The sequence below is a fragment of the Capsicum annuum genome, chromosome 2 (genome assembly GCF_002878395.1).
Source record: "Capsicum annuum cultivar UCD-10X-F1 chromosome 2, UCD10Xv1.1, whole genome shotgun sequence".
Lineage (NCBI taxonomy): Eukaryota > Viridiplantae > Streptophyta > Magnoliopsida > Solanales > Solanaceae > Capsicum > Capsicum annuum.
Genome location: NC_061112.1, coordinates 149580266 through 149593769, shown reverse-complemented (window position 1 = coordinate 149593769; position 13504 = coordinate 149580266). Strand labels below are relative to the sequence as shown.

Sequence of the window (13504 nt, the reverse complement as noted above, 5' to 3'; positions counted from 1 at the left end):
GTCTGCTGATGGAACTCCCCCAGTTGTAAACCCTTCAAGTTCATCATCCTTGTGACATTAGGATTACATATGTGTAAAAACAACATCATCATAGGAAAAAAATACATAGTTATAAAAACTTATTATTTTTGCATTGTCTGCATTAGTTGAAAAGAAATTCGTATGAACAACCTGTTCTTATGATGGAACATCTTCTTTTTATAAACATTCCACATCTTGAACTTGTTGATCCTGTTGCTGTTTTATGAAAAAAATGTGAAAAAAAATTGCAGTGAATGAGGTGTTTTTGCCCACATGTTTGATAAAGATATAAAATATAGAGTAACAAATGATTATGTGTGAATAAGTTAGAAATGTTGATAAGACGGGCTTGTATGATAGGTACTATAGACCACAAACTTATGTATGTTATTAAAAATACATTACAGTGTTATGTATATAATCTACATATACATACCATTGCAGTACTGTATGTTGTCAATTATACACAAAATATTTATGTTATTTATAAAATACTAACTACATAGCTATGTATGATAAGTTGATATACACAACACAGTTATGTAAATTAAATATATATATATATATATATATATATATAACTTTATTATTTAATTGTTTAATGTACAAAATATAGATGAAATGTATTTGAATATATACATTACTGTGCGTGTACAGATTTAATATCAATATATCACTTGAGAAAAAGTCATTTTGAAAAAAAGACCTTTTTTCCTTTATCTTTCAAACTAATGACGATATCCATCTCTTCGAAAGTGTCTATTGATGGAACACCCCCAGTTATAAATCCTCCAAGTTCATCATCCTTATGACATTAGGATTACATATGTGTAAGAACAACATCATCATAGGAAAAAAATGCATAGTTATAAAAACATCATTTTTACATTGTCTGCATTAGTTGAAAAGAAATTTGTATGAACAACCTATTCTTTTGATGGAACATCTTCCTTTTGTAAACATTCCACGTCTTCATCTTGTTGATCCTGTTGTGAAAACAAAATGTGAAAAAAAAGATTGCAATGAATGAGGTGTTTTATGCCCAAGTGTTTGATAAAGATATAATATGTAGAGTAACAAATATAATATTGGATTCATCCGACATATATAATTGATTATGTGTGAATGAGTTAGAAATGTTAATAAGATGGGTTTGTATGATGGGTACGACAGACCACAAATTTATGTATATTATTAAAAATACATTACAGTGTTATGTATATAATCTACATATACATATCAAGTTATGTATATTGAACAATATACATAATTTAGATGTACAAGACAGAGATGAAATATATTAGGATATATAAATGACCGTGTGTTTGTATTTTATGTATATTTAGATATATACATAAGTGTGTGTGTGTGTATTTTGTAACATCCATAATCGTATTGTATTAACATTACAAGTTTGATTAGTCAACAACCTGTTTATGTACAATGAAGTATTCTATGTAAGTGTACAATTTTCAACGAAATTAAAATAAAAAATTCTATCAACAATTTATGGTGTATATCAATATTATAGAAAATTGTGATGTATATCAAAAATAATAATGTCACGAATGTACTTCAATAGTTAAATACAAAAATTATTAATTGTGATAAGTAAAATCAGTTAAATTTACCTTTTCATTGGTGTGTTTGATGTGTTTCAGCATGCACATAAGTTCTGCGTGTTGTTTATTTCTTTTGTCATTTGATTCTTCATGTTTTTTAAACATTACTTTGTGAAGGAAGGTAAATTTTTGGTCAACCTGCAAATAAAAAATAACAAATTTGATAATGTTTGTACAATTTAATTGTACATAGTGTTTGCTATATGCAGAAACTTACATAAGACTGTAAAAAGAACTTCAACTCATTCCACTTTTGGTCAGAACTGTCCTGATGACCTGACTTGTCGGATGATGATGGAGTTAGCGTTGGTGCATCAAGACGCTCTGAATCAGAAGTCCGTGATTGATCTATTGGCATACTTTTTCCTGAAACAGACGGTGGAGTTTTCTCGCTATCTTGTATAGGAACAGTTGTAGTATCAAATCGGACTGTCCTCCTCTTCTTCGTAGGTTGCGATGTGGATGCATAAGTACTCAGACCTGCCTTCATTAGGATTTCAAGTGATGGAACAGTACTGAAATCTTCAAAATCTTGATGGTCCATGTCCGATTGAGTATGTATGTCGACAACGTGTGTTTTACCACTACGATCTGGATAAGTATCATGTGATAAGGCAGATTCATCATTATTTAATTCAACCCCGTCGATAGTTGGCAAATCAAGCCTTTGTACTTCTTCATGAGTTATCCGTAAATTAGTGTACACAAACTGTTAAGCATTAAAAAATGGGTGCATTAAGATTCACTGGAAAGTCAGCAGAGTGAAATACAAATTTAAACTCAAAATGTAGTACCAAGTGTTTACCTTGCTGAACATACCAGCCATGAACTTCTCATACTTGACCTTAATCCCAACTATCTTCCAATTAAAAATCCTAGGAATTACATTACCGACATACTCGGCTATAGTACTGTCTACCTCAGAACATCATTCATACATCTAAACATTCAACACATGAAACATTCCCCCAATAGAGTATAGCTATTTTTGAACAAAAAAATCTTGTCTCCATGTTGCAATCAGCTTTTGAAAAGAAGCCTTTCCCCATGAAAATTGTTCATACCTGCCATCCTCCACCATCACAAAGTCCGATCGGCTAATAGTAGCATCACGTACTTGAGAAAACAAAAAGGTATGAATAAAGTATAGGATGGACATGTTCAAAGCATCAGTGTTGTTGTTGAAATTTTCCGCCTTGAATCGCTGTACAAAAATACACTTTTTGACAGTATGTTTTGAACTTGGAAAGTACTTCGCCATTAATACGGACTTAGATGAATGAGTATACAGGTGTTCCTCAATGTTCCCAGTACATTTAAGTCAAGATATTAAAGCAAACTCCGAAATAGTAAACTTCAGAATGGTTCCCTGCACGTAAACGTGAATTTCATCCGGATTTTCTTGCTCTAACTCAAGCATAAGTATACATTTGGAAATCTGACCCTGAAAATTACACTGGGGCATGTCCAGAAAGGACCCAAAGATTTTTTGATGAAAAAGATTGTAAGCTTCTTCACCAGCACAATTCTTTATATCTGAACCAAATACGCGGTTGCAATAACTACCGAAATGCAAAAAATGCGCAGGAACATTTTTTATCCGGTATTTCATACCCTATTGAAAATGAAGAACACATAATATGTAGCCTATATGGTCAAAACATATACTGTACATAACAACTAGTCATTTCATTACACATCAAACAACATCTAACACATGAACGAATATATGGACATGACATAAGAAATCATGAATATAAACTAGGAATTTAACTACACATATAACAACACATGACATGTATGTGTTAGAAATATACATAGGTACTATTCTTAACCATATACATCTAACATATATTTAATATATGATTTTCTCCTACATCTTCTAACATATGTATATTTAATAGATATTTAATACTTATGTATATCTATTTAATATACATATGTTAGATGTATATAAACACAACAATAAACAAGAAAATAAAACAAAATACAACTCTTTTGTATATGAATTACACATACAGATGTAATATTTGTTACCTCAAAAACAGTATACACAACAAAAAACAACTCATACAGAAATATGATTTACATATACAAATATAAATATTTAATGCATCAAAACACAGTACACAAAACACAGATAATAGAATGTATCTATATGTTCAACAACATAAAAAGAATAATGTATGTGTACAACACATACATACTTACTTATAGATACAAGTAGTAACCACATATGTATATGAACTACAAATATCAAGGTGTTCAAACCAATAGCATCAACAAAAATGTATATGCAGTATATATAGACAGAGTAATTTTGTATTTGCACATCCAATTTTCACACTTAACTTCATACATAATGTATGTATATAACACATACATACTTACTAATAGATACAAGCAGTAACCACATATGTATATGAACTACAAAAATCAAGGTGTTCAAACCAATAGCAGCAACAAAAATGTATATGCAGAATATATACATAAAGTAACTTTGTATTTGCACATCCAATTTTCACACTTAACTTCATAACTCCAATAATCAATCACAACAGTTAAATATCATTTTCAAAAAACACAATATACCAATAACAAAAAAATTATAAAAGATGAAATACCTTTGGTAAACTAGGCCGGCCATTATCCTTTTTTTTTTTTCAATTTTCTTGATGATTCTCCAATTTCTTTTTTCGACCTTGAATTTGATGCTTTAATAATCTTTTTCATCCTGATGGGGTCGTTAAGATTTTTTGATCTGTTTTCATAAAAGTTAGGTTCCTCATTAACAAATAACAAGGGAACGACATCAACTAGTGAATTTGTTGTCTCGTTATTATCTAGGTGAGTTAGTCCTAAACTAAAGGAAGGAGAATCCTCCATGAACAAAGTACTAAGTTGCAATTTTATTACTTCAAATAGAAGATTTTTTTTTTTTAAAGAGAAGAAAAATGCAGATGATTAAACTATAATTTGGTAAAGTAGAAACCCATAAAATTAGTAAATCAAAACATGCAACAAAATTTTGTTTGAAAATTCTCAAAATTTTCAATTTTTTTTTTTAAAAAGGAAGAAAAATGCAGATGATTAAACTGCAATTTGGTAAAGTAGAAATCCATAAAATTAGTAAATCAATAAATGCAACAAAATCTTGTTTGAAAATTCTCGAAAATTTCAACTATGTAATGAATTTTTTTCTTAACAATAATCAAAAATTAAACATTTAGAATGTTAAAAGAAGATTCAGTTGAAACTGAAGAAGATGAAGTTGAAATTGAATACCCTTGACTAAGAGTTGGACAGATAAACGATTGATTTCAAACTTGAAACTGTCGCTTGATTGTAGCCGTACTTTTTGGGGGAGAATCAGTGAACGTAAAAAGAGGGTTTAGTCGTACTTTGGGGGAAGATTTGGTGAAAGTAAAAAAGGAGTTTGTATGTATATGTAATTTATGAGAGAGAAATTAAAAAAATGGTATAAATATAATATATTTAAGGGATATGGAATATTTTGTAATAAATGAAACATAATATGTGGGTTTATATAATTTTTAATTATTTATAATTAACTAATCCAAATAGGCTCCAGTAAAGAGGGAAGTCATGGGGCCTGTGAGCTAGCCTGTCCTTAGCTAAAACCTCAAGCACCGAACTTTGAGGCCCTGTGACTTTTTCCTCACATTGCTTTTGTCAACTCAAGGGGTTCAAAAATACATGTGATTAGAGATCTCAACTCTCAAACCAATGCTTTTTTAAAAAAGAAATAAGGACTCTTGAAGAGTATATGCCTTTATATATATGTTGGCCCAGGCCAAGGGGAATCCAAGGAGTCACAACTCCCCCGAACCACACCCACACCCCAAACTAGGTGAATTGAGGTGCAGAGGCATAGCTACACACATAGACTCAAGGAGTCACTTTAGCATCCTTCGTTGAAAAACTATATTGTGCATATAAAAAATAATATTGCATGTATATGTTAAAACAAACTTTGTAGAGATATATATTGCATGTATACGTTAAAACAGACTTTGTAGATATATATATATATATATATATATTAAGCTTTTGGTCATCCTTAGTAGAATTTCTAGCTTCGCCTGGTGACGTGGACCGTAAGAGGCAGACATATTGCTTATCGATTTGATAGAATTCAATCGTTTTAATATAAATTTTATATTTGTATTAAAAAATTCACTTAAACCATTTTTTCTATAATTGGGAACTCGTAGACTCAAAATTCCACTCCGACATCACTGATGAGAAAGAATAATGCCCATGTTCGAAGTTTCCAAGAAGGTGCCATGCCATGGTCCTGCTTTTTCTTGTTAGTCATTCATTGTATTACAACTTGCGCAAGATTTTCAATTTCGGTGTTATACTTATGTAAGTTGGTCCCAACTTATATGATGCCTTTGTTTTGTTTCATTTTGAAACATTTTAAAATACTAGATGTATTTAACAAACATTTGTTATATTAGATTATACAACTTTCGACAATTCATATTGTACAAGTTTTAGATCTTAATGTTATGTTTTTTTTTTTTTTTTCATCCGGTGTTCGGTGTCTGCATTGGAGCACCGACTAATCTAAATCACGCGTTGCAGGACCCATTAAGGTGACAGCGCTCCCAACAGAGTCTTAATGTTATGTTTTATTTATGAAACTAACATTTTAATGATTCCTTTTAAGTTTCTTTAGCTGCTACTTATATAATGCACGAATTAATTAATTAAGTTTCTTAAATTAAATGTTCAGCCTCCAAATTAAAACAAGTTTATCGTTTATTACAAAGTAAAAGAGGAAAGTAGGTATGAATGAGATCCACTTTTTTCAAAAAAATTTCCCCTGAAAATTGTTCTAATCAGAATAATTATTTTATCACATGTGAACTGTGGTCATGTTTAAGCAAACACGGTATGACTTTATTTTAGATCTAAAATAAATTAATAAATCTGCAATTAATAAAGATAGTCGAATCAAAACCTTTGGCAATTCATGGGAACAATACTGTATAACATTATTTAAAATATATTAATATTTAATTTTTTTTTTCAACTTTATTCTTTGATTTTTTGATATAGATTATTCCAACAGCCAAATCAAGGAAGAGAACCGTTCGCTGGATTGACTTTGAATACTTGTTTAGGATAAAAACTTATGCGTATTTGGTGTGTATACGAAATTAATATTCTTTATCATAATTAAGTAAAATATTTATTAATTAATCAGAATTAAATAATATAAACTTTAAATTCAAACACATATCATGCATATAATGACTTAATGTATACACTAAGTTCGTATAAGTTTTAGCATTTATTTAGAGAGGGGTGGGTGGGGATTAAGTTTGGCACACCAATTGATATGACCTTTTTTTTTTGGTTTAATTTTTTTTAATAAAACGGGCATTACAAAATCTTATAAGTACTAGTAATATTTTTTTTCTTTAAGCCATGTTTGAATCCAAAGATTTTGTGTTCCACAAATTTCACTGGTCAAACATATACAACTCTACGGCCACATAACATAAACTATATCAATTATGCGAGGTACATAATAATTTTTGTACTTAGCAGTGGGTGAGGTGCTTAAATATTATAATTAAATTACATTATTTTATGATATCATTTTTTTTTGTTGTTATATAGACGAGATGCTTTGCCAGATAATAATGAAAAAGAATCATCAACCATAAAAGGGACCTCCAGATTTTTTCCTAATAGTTCATCTAGGGTCTATCTTATAAGGATAACACATGAAGTAGAACAAACAAACAAAAATAAAGAAAATAAACTATATTTGTCCCTTGTTATGGTTTCATTATTAGCTGCTGTTATTTTTAACTTAACAACTAGTATCATTTTAAAGTTAATTTGTGTGAACTTTGACTATTTCTTCGTCAAATATCTATTTGTTAGAATATTTTACATATTTTAGACTCCTTCTATTAGACTCATTTTATAACTATTAGACTTCTTCTATAATTAAACAACAAAGTAGTTTACAATATACAGTGTTAAGAATGATTTACTTATCAAAATTTTACTTTATTAGATTTGAACTCTAATCTTCTAGATTCGTCCTAGTCAACATATAGTCATATATACTCTCTTTACATATATACTCTTATCCTACTGAATATAAATGGTGAAATTTTATTTATTTCATGAATTTATAAACATCAAATGATCAAGACAATATAAATTTTAAATCCTAATATTATATGATTTCATTATTGTTTGAGTTACAAATTTCATAAAATTTAATAATTTTTTGACATTAGGTACTCATATTAAAAAGTCAATTTACTATATATAAAATAATTTATTTTAGAATTAACAATTATTTTAGACAATTTATTAATTTAAAATTCTAATTCAATTGAGGACTTTCTTCTTTTGGGGTAATTAAGTTCGTTAAAAAAAATAAAAAGGCAAATTCATCTAATGGGATATTACATGGAACATTGAGGAAAGGACTTATACTCCTCTGTCCATCTTAATTTACTACTCCATTTTATATTTATTTGAACATGCTATTAAATGCTTAATTAAAGATGGATGGAAAAAGTACATCCTTCATTCAATAATACTTGTGGTACTAGTATTTTCTTTTTCCCTCCTGGGTCGGTTCATGATTTCACCGTTTTTTGTTTTTGCACACGAGACAAACAGGCCCTTATAACACGCTTACCGCAACAAAATGAGCCCACGCTGATTAAAAGGCCCTCTTTCCTGTGAGTGGAAAATTCGAGAAGAAAGTTCAGACGTCGCTTGCACGACCCCTGCTGAGTACATTACGAAGGTGATTTTCAATCTTTTCTTACTTTTTCGATCTATCTGTGCTTAGCTTTTAGATTAAGCTTCCAACTTAAATCAATTTTCTAATTGGCAAAGCCGCATATTTCTTCAGTTTCGCTTTGTTCTTCAGTTATTATAGCCACCTTTTGAGAAGTGCTTTTTCGTTTTTGGGATTTTCTGTATTGGATTCGTAAATTGGAATTGGTGAATTCATACGTTTTGCCTGTTTTGTGCTTTCTGTAGCTCCGTTCAATAGGCTCTCTTTTAGCTGCTCCGTTCAATGGGAGAGGTAGCTTATTTTTTTGTTTGTATTTATTGAATCTCGTTTTCTCGTAAGTCAAATTCATCAATGGTTGATACAGTAAGTCTGTAACTGAGTGGATTTCTGATATTTTGATTGATTGACAAAATTAGGAATACCCTGTTTCCTTAGTAGAGATGTTTTTTTTTTTTTTTTTTTTGAATTGAATAGTTTTCATATGAATTTATATATTGAGTTAATTTTTATTTTTGGGGATCTTGTTGATGATTTTAGCCTAGTTTTAGGGACTTTTAGTTGGCAGTGTGTGTTTTGTAATTAGGTAGTACATTATTTCCTGCTGGATAGACAAGCGTGGTGGAATGTGTTAGTCTTCTCAGTAGCTTTGATTAGATATGGACTATACCTAATATTTTAGATAAAGACTTTCGAGCTTGTTTTGCCAAAACTAAAGAAAAAATTATTATTGTTGAGATCTAGAAAACAAGGAGACTGATAAGTGCAGTTACCTTCCTTGCCTTTCCTCCGTTCTAAGTAGAGAATATTTGGGAGGGAAGATATAAGCTTATGGTATTGTTTTTGTTTGTGATGAACCATATTCTGGAACTTGGAAAGCCCTATATTCAGGTTTAATCTTTTCATTTATTTCTCCCCTTCCTAGCTGAATTGCTGAACCAAGAAAGAATGTAACTTACAATTTCGATAGGACGTGGCTGATGGACCCAGAAAATTGTTTTTTTATAAGCATGTAGCAGTTGCAGACTCAAGTTTATCACAGTTTTTGATTGTTTATATTTTTGGGGACACTAGAATGATGCATCCTAGAAGCCTAGGATCTCAAAGGAGCATTAAGTAATGTATAGTCATTGTATTTATTGACCTCCTATTCCGAATTATCTACATAATAGTTTGAGTGCACATTTTGATTTTGGAATCTATAGCTTAGCATGTTTGAAAAAAACAATTTTTTCTGCTCTTAATTGGCAGCTTAACTTTTGTGTAGTACATCCTGTATTTTACTGCTCACCTAATGGATATTCTTCCTAATGTTTACATATGTTCATGGTGCCAGGGTTCTGGAATGATGGCTGAGGATAACACCGATGAACTAGTAAGTCCAGTGACTAGCGTGAAGAATGACTCTATGGCTGAGGATAGCATCGATGAACTAGTGAGTGCAGTAACTAGCGTGAAGAATGACTCTGCTGGAAGAAAGCCAGATAAAATCAGCACAATAAAACCGAGATCTATGAGTAATGGAAACAAGGTTCTTCCCTGCTATCGCAGCTCCTCCTCTACTTCATCTTACAATGCAGGCAATACAAGAAGGCAATCCACTGGGAAGTTGAATTCTCCTGATAGCGGACAAGATGTTATTCCTCATTATCTGAGAGCTTCCACTGGTTCTTGCCATGACTTCTGTAAATATGGCAGGAAACATTCCTCTGAAGCAAAGCCATGGCATCCTCTATCAAAAAGAAAGAACAAACTTCCTGCTGATGAGCAGAGTCCTGCATGGACCTTGGTGGGGGAGGCAAAAAAGGGGACTTTGGTCAAGCAAAAGCTTTCCACTCCTCCTGGGAGTGTGCTGGGAGAGAAAAAGAAGGTGACAGGAGTTGAGCAAAAGCCTTCCACTTCTCCAGGGAGTATGCTGGGAGAGGCGAAGAAGAGGACCGTGGTCATGCAAAAGACTTCCACTACTTCAGGGAGTAACCAGAGTGATGGAAAGAAGGGGACTTTGATCAAGCAAAAGCTTTCCACTCCTCCTGTGAGTATGCTGGAAGAGGGAAAGAAGGTAAATGAGGTCTATCAAAAGCCTTCAGCACCTCAGGAGAGTTTACTCAAATATGAAAAGGAGGTCACTATGGTTGAGCAAAAGCCTTCTTCTCCTCCAGGTTGCATGGAGGGAGGGATAGATGAGGTGACTGTGGTTGAGCAGAAGTCTTCAGCTTCTCTGGTGAATATGCTAGGAGAGGGAGAAAATGTGACTGTGGTTGAGCAAAAGCTTTCTACTCCCCCAGGGAGTATGCTGGTAGAGGGAAAGAAAGAGGCCGTGGTCAATCAAAAGCCATCTGCTCCTCCAGGGAGTATGCTAGGACAGGGAAAGAAGTTGAATGTGGTCGATCGAAGGCCTTCTCCCAAGGTTCACTCTCTTGAACCCTCTGAAATAAAAAAGAAAAAGATACTGCTGCCACCAAAGAGTGTTCACTCTCTGAAATTGGATTCCTCAAGTGACAAGATGCCAGAGACAGAAAAGAAAATGAAATCTTCATCTAAGATCTTAGGAGGTGTAGATGCAGGAGGCAAGAAAGACAGTGTTGCTAATTATAGAAAACAAATAATCGCGCCTAAAGTATCTGCAGAGAAATCTTTGGAGACGCCAACTCTTTCATCTTCTCCAAAATCTTCCTCTGTCAAACCTTTGATCTTGAGGGTAAGAAGCAATAAAAGCTTAAAACTGCTGGCTCCTCTGAAGGACCAGAACAAGATGCGGAGAGATGGGACAAACAAACTGAACCCTAAACTGGTTCCTGAGAAAACTGTACGTACTCCCAAAGTGAAAGCATCACCAAAGTCTTCACCCCATTTACAATCACGTCCGTTGTCTAATGAAGAAGATAAAAAGGAAGTTGTTAAGCTTGCAGACAGTGCATTGGGTAAATACACCTCTAGCAGCAAAAATCTGTTACACATAGCAGACGCAGAAACTGTTGGGAAAAATCAGAAAAAGACATTGAGAAAAGGTAAGACAGGTGTTTCTAATGATAATAATTCTTCGGCAGTGAAACTAAAGTTCAGAAGGGGCAAGATAGTTGATCTCCAGCAAGAAACCAGCAGCCCTAGGAGGCTGACATTTAGATGGGGACGACATGTGGGTGAAAGCCAGGACAGCAATATAAGAAAGAGAATCTTTAAAAAGAAAGGAGTTGATGGTGACAAAAGTAATACCATCCCTATTTCTGGAAAAATTGTTTTGAGGCATCAGGATGTGCAAGAAAAGAAAGATGTGCAGGGTTTGTTGAATAATGTGATTGAAGAGACGGCGAGTAAGCTTGTTGAAACCAGGAAGAGCAAGGTTAAAGCTTTGGTGGGAGCTTTTGAGACAGTGATTTCCCTCCACGATAAACCTTCTACTGTCACCGTTTCTTGATTAACTAACAGAATTTTATAACAAATAGGAGCAATTGCAAATATAGTGGTTGATATAGCTTTTCTGACCTGGTTTACATATGTTTGTCCTGTTTCTCATTCCGACTCATCTTCTTAACGATTTCTTGATGCTTGCCGGTTCTATTCTCATGATTGAATAAATTCAGTTTCTTCTGGGTGCATTTACTTTGAATTGGGAGGTAAAGTCGCGCAAGACTACAATTTCTTTTTCACTTATGAAGGTTGTGATAGTGACGTTAAATCAGTGGGTGTTTGGATGTAGACATTCTAATGTTAGGCTGGTTGCTCAGTGGACATATATTGTTGTTGGACTCATTTACGAGGGATTTGTTCATACTTTCTGTTGAATAAGCGCATTGAAGAAGGCACATCATGTGGAAATACCATACAAAAAGGAGTTTTGGCTGTGGTACTGGTTTGACATTGTGCTTGTATACTGTTTGCTTTAGTTGTTCTGTAAAGGGATCTGTCTCTTGACTGTAAAATTTATTGCTTTTTTCTCTGTCATACAATACAATAAGATATAAGTAACAATCAAATGTAAATATTGTAACCACCTAAACAAGTAACAATATTTATGTGTATCTTTTATTCAAGTAACTCAAAACAGCTTATAATAAGTCCCTTTGTTGGAATATTGTGCGTTTTAACTTAAAGAAGCCACTGCAGTTTGTTAGACTTAGATACATGTACCTTCATGGCTCCATCTATCAACCATAACATCCAGCTAAAGTTGAGTTTCTCCATGTACTTGTGTTAAAAGTTATTTTTTGAGTTTCCTTACTCCAATTTGTCATTGATGTAAGGATGAAGGTGCAACTCCAAATGTCACTTTTCTGTTGGATTAACAAAGCATAATTTCAAGTTAAAATAGTCCAATTCAATAGTTTTGTCTGTCTCTTCTAGAAAAGAAAACTTTTCCAAGTTCCGGTTGTCAATTTGCCATTGGATGAAAAAGTTGTTATCGTATTACAGAAAAATAGTTAAACACATGTCATAAGTTATTTGTTGTTTAATTGTTAACAACTTACTTTTTACCTCATAAAGAGTCATTCTTATAATCCACGACTTTTCTTTTAGTTGGTTCTACTTCTATACACTTTGTGTCCAGGAAAAATTGTATGTCTTAGACCTAAATATGAGTGACTTTAGATATTTGATCCCAATAAAAAATATTTTTAATGAATAATCTTCATCACTTTTTAAGTATAATATAAGTATCATTTTGCTCATTTAGACCTCAAATATATTTTTTAAACTTTTCATACTTATTTGTCTCTCAATTTTTTTTATTATTATTTTCCCTTTTTATTTTTTTCTTTAATTTTATTATTCTATTTTTTTTTATTATTTTCATTCTTTATTTTTTCTTTTAATTTTATTTTCATGTTTTAATTCATTTGTCTCAACCTTTAGCTTTTTCTCTTTTTTCTCAAGCATTATCTATTTTTTTTTCCTTTTTTTAATTCATTTATTTTTAACCTTTATTTTTCTTTTATTTTTGGTTTTTATCAGTTCTCTTTTTTTCCTCTCATTTTTCTCAAACTTTATTTTTATTTTTCCTCTCATTTTTTATTTTCTCAATTTTTAAATTCTTCGCTTTTTCCTTAATCTTTATTTTTTT

The 13504-nt window shown here is 32.0% G+C and overlaps 1 protein-coding gene across 2 annotated transcripts; it reads left to right on the top strand.

Moving 5' to 3' along the window:
• The first annotated feature begins 8264 nt into the window (after window positions 1-8264).
• On the top strand, window positions 8265-12041 carry LOC107860479. Of its 2 annotated transcripts, none has more exons than XM_047407521.1 (2): window positions 8265-8454; window positions 9782-12041. In XM_047407521.1, the coding sequence occupies exon 2, from the start codon at window positions 9791-9793 to the stop codon at window positions 11858-11860; it is 2070 nt and encodes a 689-aa protein (XP_047263477.1). In that variant the 5' UTR covers window positions 8265-8454; window positions 9782-9790; the 3' UTR covers window positions 11861-12041. The 2 variants fall into 2 exon arrangements, with proteins under 2 accessions (XP_047263477.1, XP_016561342.2); XM_016705856.2 differs by lacking the exon at window positions 8265-8454 and adding an exon at window positions 8478-8739.
• Window positions 12042-13504: the final 1463 nt, after the last annotated feature.